The 22,362-nt window shown below is 42.5% G+C and overlaps 1 protein-coding gene across 4 annotated transcripts in view; it reads right to left on the reverse strand.

Annotated features, from left to right (window-relative positions):
* MPPED2 (metallophosphoesterase domain containing 2) overlaps nucleotides 1–22,362 on the reverse strand; it is a 164,286-nt gene that overhangs the window by 138,353 nt on the left and 3,571 nt on the right. For 3 of the 4 annotated variants that reach the window (XM_045825406.1, XM_045825411.1, XM_045825410.1), the window contains exon 2: nucleotides 20,013–20,261. In XM_045825406.1, the coding sequence (XP_045681362.1) occupies nucleotides 20,013–20,140 (128 nt within the window). In that variant the 5' untranslated portion in view covers nucleotides 20,141–20,261. Of the gene's footprint in view, nucleotides 1–20,012; nucleotides 20,262–21,620; nucleotides 21,723–22,362 lie in introns of those variants that run through there. The other variant, XM_045825407.1, reaches the window with a different exon arrangement.

Below are 22,362 nucleotides of genomic sequence, written 5' to 3' on the forward strand. Positions count from 1 at the left end.
AGTATGCCTCGGAGACCAGTTTAAATAAAACTCACAGTAGTCGCACAGGCAGCTCGAAACCCTGCCACATCCAGCTGCAGAGGACTTCTGGGCAAGCCACTGGGATCCCCGCACGCACTCTGCAAACCACACAGCAATAGTAACAAAGGTCTCCGCGAGCTGTATTAATAAAAGTTTATTGCAGACTGCAATAATATTTAAATTCTATGACTCTGGAATATTATTTTGCAGAAGAAAAGAAATGATCTTTAAAACTGCATCGCATACGAGGCACACAAGGATGCTCCTTTTGTGAATATTCATTTAGTCGAATAGAGTTAATTCGCACACTTCCCTGTACGCTCGCCGTGCTTCAATTAAAAGTTTACTAATTTAAGAGAAGTTATACTCCATCTTCTCCTTCCATAGAAACCGTCCTGGATACATGTTTTAAAAATAATATAACACAAAACTGCACATCTCCTTCAAAGTCTTATTGAAAAAAAAATGTTAGCTATTTAGGAATGTTACGTTTTTTTTTCTTTGAGGTTTCATATCCTTAAGTCTTCTCTTTTGATAGAATAAAAATTTTGCACTCTCATATTTTAATTTCCCATTCACCATATTTAACTTTCTATTTATGTATACTAATATCTTTCCAAAAAACAGAGATCAGCATTGGTTATGAGGCCCCTTTGCTTTGTTGGTGTATCACTGTAACCAGCATGCTTTTTCTTTTTGAAAAGCAGTCTTCACGTTTACCGAAGGGCATAATCAGCACTATAGCTGCCTGCTGCCTTGTGGGATTTTATCAATAATGTAGTTAATAAACAGAGGCTTTGTGGATAACCACACTGTTATAGGTTATCTAAGAACTCATACCTTTCCTTCGACTTCCATCTTAAAAAATTCATGAATTAAGAAAACCTCAGTAGAGGGGGGAGGTGATCTGTGAAATAGGGCATTCTCATTTGTCACTGAAATTACTGACTTTCAAAGTCTGCGATCACTATTGTTGTGTTAAATTATTTATTTTCCAGGAAATAAGAGGGGAGAATCTCAAAATGACTTTTAAAGCATCTGCCTTTGGGATACATTTTAAAGAGCCAATTAAGGTGGGTGTTTTTATACTGATCACTTAAAAAAAATGGTGACTAACTGAAGTTTCGGGTTTTGCTTTATATAAACCATTCTCTGGAGCCAGCGGCCTGAAAAACGTCAGATTGCTTTATCCTTCCAACCAACAGTGACTGGCATTTACTCTTAGTAAGCAGAAGTTGTCACCAATGACAGAAAGTGATTAGCAATCACTTGCTACACAATATGAGAGTCTTAAAACTCCCATTTACCCCCTACCGAACCAATATCTTGGCTCATTCTCGAGAATGCGAGGGAGGATTTCTCCAGCAACTAACGTTAAGTGAAAATATGAGCCCTAGCTCTGGAGAATGCAACAAATCTGGTCACAAAGGAAAATGAAAGCAAGCCCCCTAATACTAACTCAAGACACTTTAGTTGGAGAAAAACAGCCTGCATCCCATAACATTTTATGATAGCAAATGAGATGCAGGCAATGTAATTTCACTTATGTGATTCACTTACAAGCAATGCAAATGCAATCTTGCTGATTACATTTAAAACAAAAGACTGAATCTGCGTATTTATAGACCAGACCCATAGTCATGCAAACATCATGCCACCCCCACCCAGCGTGGAACAAAAAGATAACAATCTGGCTGAAGACATTTTCATCACTACAGAAAGAAAAATGATGTTAACCCGAACCTCCTGAACCTCAGGTTGACCCAATATGCTTAATAATGTGGCTTCTTGGTGCCCTCAATAGAAAACAAGGTCAACTGTGTTTGTGAGGAATGTTAGCTGAGGTGTTTAACCTGCACGTAAACAATGTACACTGTTTTATTTGTTTTTTTTCCAAGGTCCTAAGTGTCCAGTAAGCACTTGCATCTACTTTAAACCTTCACGTATCTGTGGGGGGTGTGCATGTGTACACACCCTTTTCTGTGTACAGACAATGGAGATGTATAATTTCCACAGTGAAATGCAGATTGCTACAACCAATATAATCATTAGCTGGACTCTTCACATGCATATTTTATGAACTCTGCCTAGTAAGTTGGCATCTTGAGCATTCCAGAACTACTAATTTTAATCACCACCAAAAGTAAGCTTTTTATTAGTTAATTTTTCTATTATGCAGTTCAATAGTTAGAACTCAATGGGAAAGATGCTGCCCAGTGCCATCTCTGAACCTCCCAGAAAAGCAGAGCTGGAAAAATTCTCTTACTTTCTGTGATGCTCAGCTTTCAAATATCCAACAGCTACTTGTGGCCCATGACCAGCAACTGAGCCAAAGCCCAGCCGCCAGCCATTGCATGAACATCGTAGGCTTTTGGCTCGAGTCTTGCTGATAGCTGGATCTGCAGCACCCCGGGCAAAGGACCATGGCCAAAACGAACCTGGGTCCAGCTGCAGTTTTAACAATTAGGTCTAGTGTGATACCTCACACCTTACACAGCATTTTGAAGGAAGGAAATGGCATGTGGCTGGAAATGCTCCTTGTGGCATGCCTTGTGGCCCTGGGGTTGCTCCATCTTAATGAAGAAGACGCACTTCACTGGTCTACCAGATGAGGCCAACACGAACGACGGGTAACAGAACTACTTCTTTGTAGTCAGAGCCATCATTTCTAAATAGTAACCTCTAAGAACCTCTCCAACCTGGAGATGCCTTTGAAGTGACCCTTGCTCTCTGACATTCTACTATAATCAGGTCTCCACACTGTACTGTCTCGAATTGCACTGTGTTGAAGCGCCCAGCCTACCACCTTCGTGTTTCCACATGGAAAAGGCCTAGAAGCAGAGTACAGGTTTGCTCATTTCCACACAGTGTCAGCATTGGGCCAGAAACCATTTCACTTGTTTGGAATGTGAACCATTATCCAAGCCCAGAGCATATGGTTGCACACTTCTCAACTCCCACATCCCAGCAAAAATGCAACTGCTGTCCAAGTATGCATAGGCTCTGAGTAGAAAATGGCAGTGGTTTCTGGAGCCCCAGGGTCCAGACGCTACTGTCAGGCTTGGGAGGAACCGAGGGACACGAGAGTGGTAAGAGCAGAAGGAAATAATATGAAATGAAAGCAAAGTGTGATCCTCCGGGGCAGAAAATAGCTACTCCTGTGAAATGTGCTTTCCATTGCAAAGCGTTGCCCACGGACAGCCCACCTCCTTCCCTGTTTGGGACAAGAATCAGGCCTGAAGACACTTTGACGATCCTGGGGTGTATCTGCTGAGAAAAACCAGGAAATAAAACTGGAGCACAGTTTAGTAGAATTAAGTCAGATGCCTAGAAAAAAGTCTATTTCAGACATGTGCTTGAAGAACTTCTCCCTTGTTTGCTTCTCCTATTCAATTAGGTCTTATGATCTGTCCCCAGCTCTCAGTTGCTTTAGCAGTTTCTGCTCCGTAAGGGTCAAAAAGAGACGCACAATGACACTCTATTGCAAACCAGCTGTCCTGTGTGACCTTTGTCAGGTGACTCAACCTCTCTGGGTGGCCACTGGCCCTATGCAAAATTCTCTACATGTGCTTCCCTCATGGTGAACACCAGCACACATGTATGCAAAAATACACCTTGGTGGTCTACTAATAGTAATACACACATGATTATTTTATCAAGTATCATTTAATTCAGGCTCAATTGGTTGTCTCCCTAAATAGGCAAAATACCCTTAGCAGACAAGGGCTGGATGGTTCACAGTGCTACATTACTCTGACTGTTGGACCCAAGAAAAATATTCATTCATTTCTTCATCAATAACTGTTTATTTATTGCAGACAACTGTGCTGTGTCCTGGGGATAAAACTACAAGCCAAACAGCCATGATCCCTGCCTCCCATGACACTTCGAGTAAATACTTATCAACTTATTTGACTGAGACATTTTCAATGGCACCTAACTTCCCCCAGACGTCCCACTCATCTTGCTCATTTCCTGTGTCCTGTAGATGGTTTCCAAGATTCCTATCAAGTCAAAAAACTCTTGTCCATCATTCAAATATTTTAGAGGTTCTCATTCCCCCGTAAAGGTGTCAGAGGGCTGCAAAAGCTCAAACGTGGCCTCAATCACTTAATGACAAAATAAGAGCTGTTGCGCGTGGGTCACCGGCCAGCAGTGACCACGGAACGCTGTGAATGGCTCGACGATAAACACGCGAGAAAAAACACACACATGCACAGAGACAAACTAGTTTCTGTGGAGAAGTAGGGACGAAATGGCCACCCCCCTAGTGGGGAGCGCACTGATTTACCATCCATACCTGCTTTTATTGGGCTCATTTTGCATAATAATTCAGGTAAAGTACAGTACTCATTCGGGGGATGTAAGGAACCATAGAAAACAAAGAACTCAGCCGGTCTATTGAGTTGGGGTCAAAGAGCTGTAAGACTGAGGAACAAAATAACTTCCTCCTAAGACCCTTCTCATTCAACTGAGAGCATTCTAAACAAAGAAGGTTTCACAGTAATTTACATATGCTTTCTTAGGCCTGATCACCCCGGGGAATCCGCACTTCTCAGTACCGAGCTGCACCACCCTGTCATTGTTTCAGGCATAGGTGGAGCAAGGGAACTAAGGCAACTGGAAGACAAGGAGGTTTTTTTCCCAGACGCTGAGAACTCAGGCTATGTCAAAGCCGAGGAGCGAGGGTCCATCACCCCCCCTTTTGCTGCAGCCCCCCCAAGTCCTTCTTTTGGGGGGCCTCCAAAGTGATCGTGCCTGTCTTAGGTCGTCCCCCCCCGTGGGGAATCTTACCCGTCTTTGGCTAACCGACCAAGCTTTTTGGGGTTCAGTCATGAATAAAGCAGCAGAAGCAGCATTCCTGCCAGGAAGATAAGCTTTTGTCTCCTTGCTGGCTTACAGTTCCAAGGGCATTCCCTTAGCCTTAGCCTAGGCGGGGGTTTCAGCTTCTGATACCAGTCAGGACGGTTCCCAACAAAGAGCGCTGTCAACAAACCATCCCTCAGATACATTTATGAGTGACAGGAGGGGCAGGGTATTTTCGGCAAACTGCAAGGAGGAACAGTGAAGAAGTGATGTTGGCAATAACGAGCGCTTCTGTGAGCATAAGGGCAGGGATGACTCTCTGAAGAGGAAATACATATGAGAGACTGCTTACTGATTTGTCGAAGATGTATCTTATTACTGAGCTCATGGACACCACAGAGGGTTCAAGAGCAAGCAGCAGTCAGCCCTGCCCTGACACAGCTTCCAGTCTAGGAAGGGAAATACTGACGTCCTGGCTCTGCTCTTCTATTTGCAAATGTAAATTTCAAAACAGAGGCAACTGGGGCTGGAAGGATTGTGAATTTAAGTCATGTGATGCTGCACGAGGCTGCTCCTTTGATCTTTCTCCCATATCTGAGATGAGGCTCTGAGAAACAACTGGGAAGAGGAGATGTTGCACACACTTGCTTCTCACCTGGCCAGGGCAACACTGCCTCTGCCTCACCATTTTTTACCCTTCTCCCAAGATCTCATGGTTATTTCCCTGGGTTACAGGGACCAGAATGACACACATCTACTCAGTATTTTATGTCTTTAATGGCTTTTCCCAATGCACCTTAAGTAATCGTTATTGACGCTGCCTGCCCCTGGCCTCACGCTCGTGTGCACTCAAGCACACAGACACCTACAGACCCAGTCTCTGGGCGGCTGTGCCGTACCCTGTCCCCTCAGCTGTACTGGAAGGTGTTCTACCTTGGATAATAATGGTAACACCAACATTATTCGCTCAGCAGAGCGAACACTCTGCTGAGACTTACTGTATGCCAGGAAATAAATGTTCTAGGTACTATATATAAATCAACTGATTTAACATTCACAACAGCTACATGAGATAGGCACTAATCTTTCATTTACAGATGAGAACACAGAAAAGTTGAGCAACTTGCTCAAAGTCACACAGCTAGTAAGAGGCAGATCAAGACTCAAGCCGTGGCAACCTGGTTCTGGAGTCCGTTTTCTTAAGCACTACACTCCATCCCCTCACACAATAAAAGCTCAGGAACATATTCCAGATGCTTAGCTATTTATTCCAAAGCTATTTATTACAGTCTCGAATAATAAGCTTGACTACGTTTTCTTAATTTACTACGCATTTGCACTTATTCCTGAAATCTAACTAAGAGACCAAAGAGAGGGAGACAATGGGGGAAACAAATGCACCAATTCTGTGTGCACCGAAGGCGCCTGTGGCCCTCTAATCTGACTCCACATGTGAGCGAACAAGATACATAAATCTGAGTAGATGGGTTGTTCATATAAACAATTCAAAGCCTTATCATGCCTCTCTGAACTGACTCCAATTCATCAAAAATGTAGGAGCAGGTTATATATGGCGCCCTCCATTAACTGAAACACACCAATAAATTTGCAAAATGTAGGAGTCAGCACCAAAAAAAAATACACACACACACACACACACACACACACACACACAGATATAGATCATGGAGAAATCCCCACAGCTACTGCAGAACTCCGTGCAGCCTGTGTCTCCTCTGTGCAGTCTGGAATCATGCATAATGCAACACCGCAACTGCTAACAGCAGGCGTGCACCAGATAATTTACACTTGTTTTTATGGACACGAGGAACTGATCTTTGAAGCTGTCCCTAATGAGATTCCGCTTGGCCCTAACAGCATCCTGAGAGAGCGTTCCGGTTTTCTACTTGGCATCCGGTGCATATTTATAATGCAGAATACAAGCTCATTTAACTTGCACATGTGGATTTTGGTGTCTTCCCTATTTTACAGAAAGATTTTCCTATACCAAGGAGCACTGACTCCTCAATTACTAAGCCACACTTTACCTAAACAATGTCACTGCCAGTCGCTACAGGTACCTGTCAAACAGGCAGGTCCATCAAAGGGCTTCTACCTACAGGGAAAAAAGCTCCCCCAATTCTAGTCCACACTCAAGTCCAGAAACTCAGTTAGGTCCTCAGCCAAAGGCTACCTCCAGAAAGCGTAATTATGCAATGGCCTCCTTACTAGACACAGTCACAAGGAGAAAAACCTGAAGTGCCACCTAAACTGATAACTTCTTGCCCTAAAGTTCTTGCAGTGCCAATCTCTCTTTCTTACTATCTCCCCACTTTTAAGTTCTGCTTCGTGTAAAATTCTTTCTTAAGCTTGGCACTTTACACAGGCTTTTTTATCCCTTGGTTTTCAAAAGTTTATAGTGGAGCCACCCATAATTAGAACTCCATCACATACTTCCTTTAAATTCCTTTCGTTTCACCTTTACATCAAAACTTTTAAAAGGTTTTCAATGACTAACTATATCACACCGATGTTGTTATGATGGTATTATCTGTACTTAACACAAATCACAGTTTTTTGTCAAAATAGTTACTCTGTAAGAGCTCAAAGAGTTTAGTATTTCAAAAGAAAAACAAGCTGTTAAAAAGAAAATATCCAAATACAGAATAAAATAGCGTGATTCCCATGATAACGGATGACCCGTTTCCGTGGTCTTCAAATCTGGTCAACTCCACATATCAGAGGTGGCTCTCAGTCAGTCTCCCGGTAATTGGGCTGACATATATCCAAAAGAATGTCCCACTTCTAACCAATAATTGTCGGCTCCGAATAGGATCAAAAAATGAGCACTTTACAAGGAGCTTAAATAATATTCTTCCTAATGCCTCCGATTTTAAATTAAAGAACAATATAGGAAACCCAAATATTTTGGGTCCAGTTGAAAGTGAAACTTTCATGTTTTCCTGTGTTAGAAATGAGAGTTTACTACGGTCACTGTAAGAGTCAATGGAAGACAGAATAGATTATAGAGTTAGTTAGGAATCTCAGAAATACTCACTCTGAGCTTCATCCAGCTCCATCCTGAAAAAAACATGGGAGATTTATAAGTGACCCTTTTTAAAGTCAAGTCTAAATACATGCTCTCAGAGTGAGCGAATGACCACAAGGGAGCACACAGTAAGAGAACACTGAATCCCTGCACACTCAGCTTTCATTCATTCATTCAACAGGTACCTGAAGCATGTGTAGTGTGCTCAACGCTGTAACAGGTGCTGTAGAAGGAGACAGGCAAAGAAAAAAAAGTAAAAAGAATGAGTTGCTGCCTTCATAGAGTACAGAACCCAGTGGAAGGCAGTCTTTTCACAACAATTAGAAAATACGTTTATGATAAATGTGACCAAGGGAAAGCCTTACCTGCAGGTACTCTGGGTTCACCTAATCCAGAGAGTGGGTCAGGGGTCCCCTAAAGAAGTGACAAAGGTGGAGGGGAGGAAACAGTGTTTAGGGAGCAAGGCTGGGGACATCATTCTGGGCCTCAAAGTTTAGGACCGGCCTTCTTTCTCCCTGCATATCCCAGTACCTCTCCATTTGGAAAAATTAAAAATACAAAATGCAGGGGCATGCCTAGAAAGTTGGATTTACAACGTATCTTCCCTTCAATGTCAGCACCAAATCCAGGCAGGATGGAAAACCTTGGGAAAAATTCGGCAGACAGATCACCAAAGTTGGCACTAAGTGCTGCCAAATGTCTGGCTGGCACCAATGTACAGGCTCAATTGGCCATAAAAAACCTCACTGTAGTCTTGCTCCTCTCAAAGGAAATCATTTTGCAATCCACAATGAGGCTTACCCCGAGGCCAGTCTTAGGGGGAGGCCTTGAATTTGGAGCTTAACTCAATTGCACAGTTTAGGGCAAGAGTTTCAGGTTTCAGATGGGCAGTCAGGTAATCCGATCCCATCCGAGTTTTAATGGCTTCTAAGAAATCCAAAGTGTTAAATCCTTTTCCCAGCCTCCCCCAGAGCGGTCTAAGGGTGCTTTTTGCCAGCCTCCAGTCTCCTCCCCCCATCCCTTATTCTCATACTCAAACTGTAACTAAGTCTGAGACACCCATTTAATACTCATTTCCTAATCCAAAAGTCCGATCAAAATCTGTGCTCTAAAAATGTTTTAAAAACAGAGAGACAGAGGGGAGGGGGGGAGAGAGAGAGAGAGGAAATAAAAGAATGAAGTAAAATATGTAGAAATGGTGTTTTACTTCAGGGGCAATGCTATTCTGAGTCTTCATGAGCCTGGGAAGAACATTTTCTGGTTCTGTGGAAACCAAAGGCAGCGAACCCAGGCAAAATCCACAACTCCGGTAATCAGCACATCTCTGAGAGTTCCACCGTCCCAGCCAGAAGGCAGGGAGCTGACTAAGTGTTTATCAAGTCTGCGCCCTGGCTAGCAGTAGGTTAACGTAGACTAAACCCTTGCCTCCCAGTGTGGGAATTGCTTGAAAGACAGCACAACCCTAAAAACTTTAAATAAAGAGGGAGGAAAAACAAAAACAAAAACTTCACAACAAGAATAAAACAGACACACCACACTTAATGGCAATTATTAATGATTGTACTTAATAACAACTACCATGCACAATAGTGAGATATTGTGCTCGGCTCTTTCCTAAGCACTAAGCATCATCTAATATAACCTTCACCATTACCTATCAAAGCATCTACATTATTATAATCCCCACGGTAAAGATGAGATACTCACAGGAGAGAATATAAATGAACACATGCAAGGACCACAGGGATGGAGACAGACTGGATTCTGGATATACTCTGGGGTTCTTTTTTTGGAACTTTTCAAGAGATTTCTTTTTTTATATTTTTAAATGCGCCTACATTTCTGCTTAGCAACAACCACTCCACTCCCCCAAAACTCTCCCTTCCAAAATACACACACTCCTTCTTCCTCTCTCTCCTGTTCTCCTGTTTACAGCTTTATTAAGATACTAAGTTCAAGCCGTGGCTCTTGCAGCCTGGGGGACAGCACCTCGCTGAACAGCACTGTTTGTTTATAAGGTGATACAACCTCCCCTGCAGAGCGTGGGGGCACGATTAAAATCTACTAATGGCCAGAAAGCTCATTTTCATTCTACACTCGACAAAATAAACACCTCGTAAAGGCAGGTAAGCAGAAGCTACTTTTCACTCTGGACTGCTTTGTCTTAATAACCTTTGAAAGGGAGGAACCCACTGCAGCAAACTTACAGGCTCTGGCATACACAAAACGCAATAATGGCACGAGGAGATGGCAAAACCCCTTACGTAAAGTTAGTTTTTTTTCCTCCTCGAAAGGGGGTACCTTCCCTAAGTACAGACCTAGGGTGGTGAATTGCAAAGGTTCTTTCAGTGCGAACTCCGGCTGCAGTCTCGGGATCTAACCGAGCCTGTCTTTAAAACCAGGACATCTGACTTCCCTTGAAACCAGTTCCTAAAAGGGCTGATTTTCTTCCCCTCTTTTGTCCACAGCAAATGAAGCTCCACTTACATGTTGGAGGAAATATTACAAAACATCCCTTTTTTTCTAAAGTGCAGAATTTATGGTAACAGATAATTAACAACAAATGACAAACAATCTGAGTAGTAAAGGTCCCGGTTTGGTTGCCAAGATGATGGTATCAAATTCCAAGATAAACAGTGGAGCGTGCCGGCTGCCATTAGCGTGGTGGAGGGGTCGAGATGGAGCGATGCAAAACAGACCAGCCACCCGCCACTGAGGAGCATGGTGTGGGGTTATGAATTCCCTTCCGAATTCTCCGTGGGCAAGGGGGCAGGGCAAGGCTTCCTCCACTGCACTGAACAGCGCACCCAAGCCTTTATATTCCACTCAGAGAAAACACTCGATTCTTCTTTGAACTGCATTATGGAAGAATCAGGAATGACTATGCTCCAGGAGTTAACACTGCCTTCCTGCTCTGCCCGTTCCTCCTGAAGATTCGCCCCTCCCCATTTGTTTTTTTTCTCAGCTTGAGACAAAATAAGGTTTCCACGCTACCAGCTGTGCCCGAAGTGTGAGGGTTAAGAGCAGAGTGGAAGCAAGTTAACCTGTAAAAGTCAGAATCTGAGCACAGCATATGGTAAGGCTCCTTGATGCTAACAGATGGCGAACCTTGGGAAATTGCAATTTCAGATATTTTTACATTTCTCAAAAGCAAGTTCATGGTTCACTATTTGTCAAATGGATTTTTTTAAATATTGAAACACAAACCTGAAGTTTTGAATTACCTAACAAATTGTTCCTTCTCAGAGAGGAAAACAGGTCAATGTATCAAAAATTGTTATTATGGTCCTTTCAAATGCTGGATTCATTGGTATGTAGGATTAGCATGCATGTCCCAGAAAGCCAAGGTGCAATTTGTCTTATCTCCCTGTTGGCTAATGTTTAGGGATGCTGACACTCTCCTGGTGTTAATGTCAAGTCCAAGGCCAGGGACATCATAGCTGCAAGACAAGAAAAGTTATGAGCTAATGAATAGATCCGCTAGGCCCTGCCTGTCCTCTCTCTCTCCTTCACACACACCTTCAGTTTCTACTCCTCCATAAAACAAACATCTCATTATACACCCTGCCTACCCAAGCAGGACAGGAAGCAAAAGTTGGTAATTTAAAAAAAAAAAAGGAATACATTAAATATAAAGCAGAACCAAGAGCAATGCGTAAGATATTTGTGATTTAGAAAATATGTATTTAATACAGTCTAATAGGGTCTGTGGTTATTGTTGAAGTCTCAGGGCAGAGCAAAATGAACAAAAGGGAGAAAAATTTTCCAAAACTCAGGACCAAAATAGAGCTGGTAAAATGTCTATGTTATAGCAACAGTCTCAATCTTTCAGGAAATTAGAGAAACGTGCTGAGGCTGCTTAGCTTGTGGGAGACAATTTTTTTCCCTTGATTTTAGTTTTAAGTCCTTGTGCAAAACTAAGTGTACAACATGCAAATGCTTTGAAACGTGGTCTGTGGCCCAAATACCTAAAACCAAATACCACAAGTGAACCACTTTTCCTTAGCCAGTCAGCATGCATGCCCAAACAGCCCACTGCTAGATGGGGAAAGATACTTTTTCAACCCACGAATTATCGAATCTTTGCCCTGGAAGGTTTCAGAGACCGTCTGTACAAGAAATAAACAGCTCTGAGTCAAGGCCACATGATCAAGGAGGCCCCGAGATCTTTTAAGAAAGCCACTACCAGCAAAGGAACTCCAAGAATGGTTTAATTCACACTTGGAATTTTAAAGCTCAGTAATAGCAAGTACTAAAAATTTACTTCTGTTTGCTTTATTAAATGGTGCTAGTTTTTCCTTATCTTTTTTTAAAACTAGTGTCAAGGGCTTTACTACTTAAAAGTGCACAAAAATTTAAACCAACTAGAGGAGTACATAGTCTTGATATTTGAAGTAAAGGAGAAAAATACCAAAGGCCTGCGAATATGTGTTTTCTTATTTGCATACATTTTACCCTTCTAGAGGAGAAGAAACGGGAAAAAAAACAATCTTCAGAGCAAAATATGCAGACCAAATACTGCAAGGGCCAATAAATCCAACGGAGCTTCCTCTTTGCAGAGTCAGTGTTTCTACAGACAAAGCCTAAAAGCGTACTTTCCCCATTAAAAAAAAAAAGGCAGACTAACATGGTGGTCTGCAAAAGTGTGGCAGCTTCTTCCGTGCTGATATTGAAATAACAGCCCAACCATGCCAGGGCAGCTACTGAAGCATCTAGTTTTCGGTATGCCATGAAAATCTAAAAGGAAAGAACAGACGTGGGAAGAGGAGAGCTCAAGAAATACTGCAAAGGAAGAAAAACACACCGATGGAGAGATCTTCAGAGGCTCGGTGAGTTTTTCTCCTTTCTGAAAACAGTTCAGAACTACCTAGGGCCAGTCACACAAGATGCGGTAGACTCAGTGGCACCAGCTTTGTCTTTAGATCTTAAACATCTCCATCATCATAAGCTCTAAGTCTCAGAATTAGAATGAAATATGTCTCAAATACGAACTCTATGACATTACTTCCTGTTTAGCTTGCCTTGCCATGATGTATATTTTTATCAAAACATTTCCATAAAAAAGGCTTTAAAAAAAACTGTATTTAGAAGAAATAGATTCAACCCTTAAGGAGAGGTGATAGGATGGTTATCCAGTTTTGTACGTGCATCAGTGGACTGCGGCCACACTTTCCCTGTGAATCTTTCTTCACCTCTATAAATGGAGATAAGTATTTCAGAATTTTAAATCCAGGAACACCATATTAAAGAGGCTCTGCTTTATTTATCAAAATCCCTTACCCTCCCAGAGAGTTAAATAACCAAAAAAAAACCCCCAAAAATACTATCCAGTTGTGCAACATACAACTAGAGTTCTAAGGACAAATCCATATGGAAAAAACAATATCTAATTTTCGGCTAGCATTTTAATGCTCAGATGCAAACAAAGAAATCTACAGAACAGGAAAAAAGTCAGCTCTACAACCAAGTCGAACGGTCACGGACCACAGGACCTGTACCCTCGGGGAGTGTGGAGGAAAAAGAACTGACTTTAAAAAAGAAATGAGAGAGCAAAAGGAAAATACCCTGTGTTTATCTATCAGTGCCAACTAAAAGGGCCATTCAGCATCTCCACGATGAATTTCAGATTGAAAACATTAAGAAAAATTATGGCCATGCTAATGTGCAGGCCAGTGATACATTTGTAATGAGAATGAGAATGAAAAAGTGGCTCACCAAGAGAAAAAGGTTTAGTATTTTTTTTGGCACACAGCTAACGCAGGCCAGCTTGTAGGAAAGGACGAATCTCTCTCTACCTTGTTTCTCAAGTGCAGCTGGAGGGAGACCCAGGCACTCATTCACACACCGGTGTTACTCTTCCCCCGTCTGCCAGTGAGGGGTCACTGCTCCGCTCCCTCCACCGCACCCCCATGACGCCTCCTCCCTACATTTTTTTCCATACAGAGTATCACTAATCAGATGGAAGGTGTGCTCTTAATGTCACACAGACTAAAGAAAAGGGAAGAAAGAAGAGAAATCCTGAACTGCCCCAGTGAGAAGGGATGACGCTAAGGGGAATCAAGTCCCACGGCTGGGAAGGCACCTGACATGCAGAGAAGCCCAACTTGCTAGGGATCATGGTCCTAATTCCCAACCACGTCGGGACCAGGATCCAGATGCCCTGACACACTGTCAGCCAGTCTCCTCCCGCAAGCCATTTATTCACGGATACCCTCGACTGTGCCAGCTTCCAAAAATGAACTTGAAGCTCCTTCTTAAAAAATTCCCCTTCGGGGAGAGGACTGAGGAGGAGGCAGCATCCTTGGTACTGCTCTCATCTCCCCGCACGTGAGCAAGTTGAATCATATTGAGCCAACGAACAGCCTTGGGTCTATTCCTCGACAGGAACGTAAAACAGAAGAAGGTGTCACCTAAGGAAGCTAGGCCCAGATTGTTTACTGTACATCTTGAAGACAAAGCCAAGGACTTACAGACAAAGTTACATTTTTATCATTCTTGTAAAAAATGGTTTCATCATAAGACTATTACATAATTGTTAATTGTACAAAAGAAAAAAAATAAAAGCTCTTTACCCAACACTCACTCTGCAAATTCATTCCCAAATATATTCCCTAAATAATCACCAGTAATGCTGGTATTTATCTTTCCATGCACTTTTATATATTTTTTTAACTAGAAGACGCCATTCTATAACACTGTTCTGTAATTTTGTTTTTGCACCTAAGGATACCTAATACAGCCCTGAAATGAACATTGACTTTCTACCATATAGGAATCAGATCAGAAAAACAAAATCCTATCATAATTTTGGCATCAAATGATCCTCCAGATACCCTAAGCAAAGGGAACCCAAACCCCATGACCCCGCACACCAGTAAGGGTAGTGGCCTGCTAGGAAGGGGGCCGCACAGCAGGGTGAGCTTGGGAAGCCTGGATAGCATTACCACCTGAGCTCCACCTCCTGTCTCCCACCTCCTACCCCTCCCCTCTGTGAAAAAATTGTCTTCCACAAAACCGGTCCCTGATGCCCAAAAGGTCGGGGACCATTGCCCTAAACGCTTTAGATCACTTCTGATTAGCAGTGCCCAAGCAAACAGTGACAGTGACATGCTATCAGTGCCAATGCAACCAAGCAACAAGAACCCACACTGAACTTGTCAGGTTTTATACGACCACACAGTTGAGAAATAAAGATGTTTCAGTAACTTATACTTATCTCATGCTCACCAAATAGTGGAAAAGACCATAAATATTACCTTAGCATCTGTTTATCAAGTGTTATCTTTCAGGCATTATCTGTCATAGGCATCATCTCATTTAATGACCACAACCATTGAAAAGGGTCACAGCCCATTTTACAGATGAGGAGACTGAGGTTCAGCAATCTGTCCATCATCGCCGGGCCAGGCCTATGACTAATGGGATCAGCATTTGTAGAGATCTCTGATTCTAGACCACATTCTCAGCTACCATTTCTTATTCCCCAGCCCAAACTATATGCCCTTTGCATTCAGCCCTGGTTAATTATGCTTAACTCTTGATGCCTCTGTGTTAACCACAGTCAGGCGGAGCATTGAAGACGTTGATGAGGGTACTAGGATCTGAGACCAGCCCAAGTGAAGGAAGGCCACTGTGATGCCCCAGAGAACAGCCAGGCAACACTCAGCCCACTGGATTCCTTACCACCGCCCCCCGCCCACCCCGACCCTGAGACTGTCACTCCCATGGAGTAACTAGAGGTAGGTGACACTCCTAAGCTGTGATCTTGACAGACACTAAAAAGTCAGGACACCTGTCAACCTTAACAACCAAATATCCCACCCAAAAGAGTTTGCTGGCCAAAACTTACCAGGGAGTTATTTTCTTATTTATTCACTTATTTATATTCTAATGATTTTCAAAATGAATAGACAGCTTAGAATAAAAAGTGCAGAATCAATAAAACAATCACTGATGATAATATCTAACATTTATTGAGTAAGACCACATACTGAGCACTCCTCTAAGAAATTTACAATACTGTTTCCAAGCAACCTTTTAAGATAAGCACTACTTTCATTGTCTGCATTTTACAAATGGAAAAAAAAAACACACAGAAAAGTGAATACATTTCTCCATGTTTGGTTACACAGCTAGTAAGTGATGCAACCAGGTTTTAAATCCAACAGTCTGGTTCCCGTGGAGATGTCCGCCACCCTGCTACAATATTGCCCCAAAACAAGTGTAACAGAACCAGAGCTAAGTAAGACCCCCAGGTCACCTGTAAAGTAGTATATAATTGTCTCACTACTCTGCTGTACATCCGAAACTAATATAAAATAACACTGGGTATAGGCCATAATTGAAAAATACATATTTTTTTTAAAAAAGAAGACCCCAGGGGTGTTGACAAAGACATAGGCAAACAAAATAACTAAAACCAAAAATAAAATTTGATTTGAGCTTCTTAACAACCCATCCTTAAAGAAGAGGGTGAGGAGTCAACCTCAGCAGAGTGGCCAACCATCCTGGTTAGCATGAGACTAAGGGGTCTCCCAGAACACGGGCCTTTTAATGCAAAACCTGAGATGCTTGGATACTCTACAAAAAAGGCCTTATACTATTTTATTAGGCCTCAGATAATTGAAAACATACAAAATCATTATGGGTGTTTTCAAACCTACATTGGCTCCTTTAGCACCTCCTCCCACCATCATTAAGTACTAAATAATTTTCTTAACAGTCTTCTTGGGAAAGATGAAAGGGTTGTAGAAAAATGAAGTCCCGTTAATTGCTGGTTTTCAATCATCACATCTATTAGTGTGTTCAAGAGTCTGGGTAAGAGAGGCACACAAATTGTAGGTTAAATTCTGCCCTGCCAACTCCAGCTCTGTTTTAATTTTCTTTCCCAAGGTCATATAGAATTGCTTTCTTTAAAAAAACCTTCCCTATGGTACCGGCAGAGACGCAGGCCAGTGGTTTTTAGAAAGCATGGTGGCAGCCTCATCAGGGCTCACAGGTAACAGCAAACCAGGATCAAGCAGGGAACTTCTTAAAGCCACTGGAATGACAGCTCTAATCAGTGGCAAGCTTCATGAAGATGGAGACCAGGCCTTATGTATCTGTGTTCCCCCCATAGCAACACCCTGCAGACAAATATTGTCTTAGTTTCAATCTTCATCTTAGTGTGTGAGTGCTAAAAGATCCATAACTGTCGTTCAGTGCAAATGTTTAAGAGGTGACTAGACTGAGGCCTCAATGAGGAAAGTCAATGGCCCAAAGTGGGTCACAAAGCTGCGGTGAAACTATCTGAAGGAAACCCGGAGTGAGCTATTCCTTGCTGAAGGTGAGAAAACCCGGGCCTAACAGGCTGTATGAAAGAAAACAAAGGCTCCTTTAAGGGAGCAAGGTTATAACTCGAACCCAAGTGATCTGTCACAGGTCTTCCCAGACCTCAGCTGTAGGTGGAAATGGGAAACAAGTGATCTAGGAATCCCATGCAAAATAAATGAGCAACTATTCAAGTGGGAAAGACAATATATCTGCAGGGACGGGGGCCAACTCTGCGTGACATGTTGGAAATTTCAGAAACACTGAAGAAATGTTAGACTAAATATTTTATGGATATATTCCAGCCAATGTTAGTTTCTATTTAGACTAAAGGCAATCTCTTTTAAAAACATATATAACAGAAATATGACATCATCACATTTCACCAAGATATTTGGATGCCTCCTGTGGACCAGCCACGGTGCCAGGGCATCAAGCACCAAACAGCACAGGCGAGGACGCCGTGAGCCCAGATCTCAATGACACGTACACACCTTCCCATCAAACACTCATGATGGGAAAACGGCTCAGAAAAACTACAAGGAAAACCTCCGAATCTCAAACATAATTTCTCATCTCAATGCACAATCAAATCAATGGATGGATCAATCAATCAATCATTCAGTACTTCTGAACACCTGCAACCTACTCAGTCCCTGGAGAGAGAGAACAATAATAGTGGAGATGGTATGGTTTGAAGTAAATGCCAAGTGACCAGGGGCATTGTGTGGGGGACGCCGGGGAGGCACAGTCAGTGTGGCCTGGGAGAGGCAGGAGAGGTTTCATGGACACAGAGGTGCCTGCATGGCTCTGAGGCATTTGATGAGCAGAGCCTAAGTGTGAGTGGCTCTGCATGAGAAGCAGTGAAGGCAATGTCACCAAGATGGAAAGGCCCAAGGTGTGCTCAGGTGGCAATGAGCCAACTTGCACGGCGGGAGCCAAGGGTTCAGGTAGGCAGCCCTGAGTGGAGGATGAAGATGAAAAGGCAAGCTGGATGCAGACCACTGGAGATCTTCCCCTCCAAGGCAGGCAGGCAGTCTGGTAAGAAGGGCTACACAGCTGTCTGGGCTGCCAGGTCAAACCCCAGTTCTCCAGCCTTCGAATATTTCATAGCTAGATCTAAGCAGATTAGTTCTAAGGTTACATGATTTTTTAAATATCTCTGTGCATTCACAGTTTAGGAATGGAATCTTAATGGCTACGAACAAGTGAAGACTAAGCTAAGATTCCTTATCAGTCATTTTTCCAAGAAACCTGGGGCGAAACATATTTTCTTCTGCCTAAAAGAAAACAGAATCCCAGAAGTTCTTTACAATTCATTAAATCAAAACCTCACTCCAGCAAAATAGAGGTGAAAGTATCCTAAATCCACTTGGACAAATTCTATCGCATATTTGAAGGGAAATAAGTTATTAGAAGAATAGCAGAAGTATTTGAAATGAATACATAGTTATTATTCAGAAAAACCATTGCTAAGAGAGAAAAATCTTATTCACCTTAAAACTTTTCCTTAAAATCATATTAGTAATCATCCATAATCACAAATATATTCTGATTTAAAACAAGTCTAAGTTTTCTACAAATAGTTTAGCACAAACCATTCCAAAGGATTTCTTCTTCTTTTTATTTTTTTATTTTTTTAGAGAAATCCCCATCACAGGTAACTAACTGAGTAGCTGTACTGGACATACTTGCAAAGTAACATCCTACTTTTACACTAATACCCAGGCAGTCAAGAGAAAGATTGTCTGGTTAGTGTTTCTAATTTGAGGGGTGCGTGTGTGTGTGTGTGTGTGTGTGTGTGTGTGTGTGTTTTGGGGGAGGGCGGTCCTACTATTTTTTAAAATGCTCAAATAAAACAATTACTAAAAAAAGAAAAAGAGCTTGTGACTTGGACATGCCCTGAGTTCACTTTTGCCAGGAATGGCAGAAACAGTCGACAGAGCCCTAACCTGCTTTCTCTCTTGACTATACAATAGTTTTCAAAGAGGTTTAGTCCTACTGTGAAAGACTCATGTTAGACATTGGAAGGGTCTCGTAGAGAATTAGCACCAGGCCTTGAATAACAAGGGAGATGGTGACCTTTCACCCCATCTGCTGAAAGCCCAGCACATTCAAGGGCAGAGGAACAGAAAAATGCTGGGGTGCACCCAGGTGCTGCAAAATCCTCGCCCCTTGATTTCTCCCACACTTTGTTCCTGAAACAGCTTAAACCACACGTGATTTAAACAGTATGAGGGAGGGAGAGAAAAGTACAGTTCTGGAACCAGGGCTCCCCTGGCCCTCAGTCCTTTGTTCCCCACACTGCAGGAGCCGTGCAGACGCAGCACACCTTCTTCCACTAGCAACAGGCAAGACAGCGGGTTCAGCAGTGGCTGAACAATTAGTCCCGATTAAGCCTATTTCCCAGCTTAATGTAAAAGGGTGGTGGGGTGAGGTGAGGTGAGGAGAAAAAAGTAGCCATTTTCAAGAATTATGTCCTCATGGAGACAGCAATAAAATGGAAAGCAAACTGGGCTAGGGGTCAGAAGACTGACAAAATTCACTGTGTGACATTAGGCAGATACCTTAACCTTTCTGTTGTTTTCCATAAAACACGGGCAACCCACCACTACCCATTACAGGTTCTGAAAATCTCATGTCCAATTGTAGTGGAGAGTGATACAGACGTGGGGTATTCCTCCAAGTTGTACTTGGAACCACAGATACTCGTCTGTTTTGCAAATCATATACCTTTTATTCTTCCTGGAAGAAATCATTAGTGACTTTCTTACTTTATGTCTATTTTCTTGACTGCTGGTTTTTAAAGTTCATGAACGATACTTACATATGTACATGTGGCGGCTGGAATCTGCTCTGGTTGATGTTGTAATGCGTGAATGCTTGGGTGGGGTTAGAGCTGTATTCATCCACCGTTATGGTAACTTTGCCTTGAGAAGGAATCCCATGTGCCATCCTTCCTCCCTATAGGCATGAGCAATTCACAACTTTCCGAAGCAAAGGATGGAAGCAGGCATGGTGCGTTTCAGCCAACCTCTGAACCCAAGGATCTACTCATCAATACTGCTGTGCATTTCTGGAAAAAAAAATTATAAAATGAGAACAAAGCAAAAGAGGGTGTCCTAAGAGATGTCCAATGTGACACATGGGCATGGAATTGGTTCAGGAACAAACAATCTCACTACGTGCTGCTGCCTCGTGGACACAACCTTTCCCAACTCTCTACCTGCCAGCACTACAGAGTGGACATTGCACTCCACATGACACTGCTGGCTGCTAGCAAATCATTTCGATGGCATTCAAACTAAGATTTCCTCTTTAATTATAATTATGGCACTTAACGTGGATTACAGAAGGGCCATATCCACAGTTGCCATGGTGTCTAACTATAAATGGTTTGTGCTCAAAGTGGGAGACTCTTCCAAACCTTCCCTGTGAATTGGAATATTTGGTCTGAACAAAGTTGGTGTCACATCATAATTGAAATCGCAATGTTTAACACAACCATAAAATGCAATGCCAAATGTAAGCTTAAAATGCGATGCTTATAACAACACCTGTGTGTACCTGTACTACACGTATCGTATATGCACACATCATATACACACACATTATATGTACTTTTTTCTTTCACAAGCAGCTTCCAAAATACACCCATACTCAATGCCTGGTACACATATGCATTCCACGTGGGCCAAGAACTTTAGGGTAAGGCAAAGCCTTCATGATAAATGCAATATAATTTCTGAAAACAGCGCAGTCACCTGGGGGGAAGGCAAACACATCCAGGCTGGGACCACCACTTTGGATGCATTCATTCCTGCCCCTCCATCAGCCGCGAGGGAGCGGTGAAGGAGGGCAGCCATTACATCTACCGCCTGCCTGGTTCTTGCTTGCTGAAGCAGAATTCTCCATAGTTGGTTTCACACTTCTTTTAAGTTCCCACTAGTTTTGAATCTTCTTTTAAATGTCAATATATGATTTGCTGCACTGGGTTCAGAAATAAGGCTGTTTACTTTTATGGTAGGTGTGCAAAGACTGAGGAAAGCCCCTCCCTGCATGCAGGCCCGCTGCAACTGCTCAGTGCAGTGGAGAAGCGGCAGAGGACAGCGTGGTCCCCGTGTAACCCTAGGGTAACCCACTTTAAGTGCTGCACATCAAAATACAACTGCCATGTGCACCATTAAGCTCTGGAGTCTTAGCTGCTATCGCAAATAAAAATATTTAGAATGATAAGATTAGATTTGAATTTGGCACGAAACACCTTCAATATCAAGCAAAAGGCAGATGGCCTGCTATAGGCCATTTATTTTATTATTTTACAACCCGGGGCTTGTGTAGCCCTCCATATGCTAACTGGGCTAAGAAATTCCACAGCGTTCTACTCAAATCACGGCCTTGTTCATCTGAGCAAAGCGAGCTAAGCAACACCCACCTTGCCTGCGTTCCTCATGGACAAAGGCACTGCCAAGAGAGAATCCCTGGTGCACTGGCATTTTAAACAGTGTCACTTTGGGTTCCCTTTCTTCTTCCTGACTTCATGGGAGGTAGGAGTCCTTTAAGCACCAGTTGATAGACAACCAGGCCAGTAGGATTAACGAAATTAAAATCTTTCCCTGATCCTCTGATGTAAGATATTTCTAAGAACTGCTTACAAGTCATAATGTGGCAGTTTTCATACCAAGTTTGCAGCTGTTTCCTTAATTTCCCCCACAATTATATTTTACTGTTATTTTGCATAACAGTAAAACACAACACCTGCTTCAAATTGCAGTCCTGTTCTAAGTACTGTAATTCTCTTTTGAGACACAAAGTACTGAGACACTACTGAAGCGCCAAACTGCATAATTGCGCCACGCTGGAAAGTAAATACAAATGGAAACATCTTCCTGTTATAGAAATGATTGTCATTAAAAAGAATGTTAGCCATCAAAGCACACAGGGAAAAAAAAGCACACATTTTCGGACTGCAAGAACTTAAAAGTACTTGCACAAATTAGAAGAGTGATGTAAAAATTGCATGGCAATTCTTATGTTCCTGCCATCACAGTCCATTGTGTTAAACACAACATTCAGAAGCGAAGGAAACAAAATACACGTCTAGACCACTGTGACTTCTCAGTAACAATCTCAGCACCCAGTGCTAGAAACGGTTTAAATGTTTCTGGAGCAAACTC

Source organism: Phyllostomus hastatus, unplaced genomic scaffold (genome assembly GCF_019186645.2).
Source record: "Phyllostomus hastatus isolate PE091 unplaced genomic scaffold, TTU_PhHast_1.1 phas_scaffold_585, whole genome shotgun sequence".
Classification (NCBI taxonomy): Eukaryota; Metazoa; Chordata; class Mammalia; order Chiroptera; family Phyllostomidae; genus Phyllostomus; species Phyllostomus hastatus.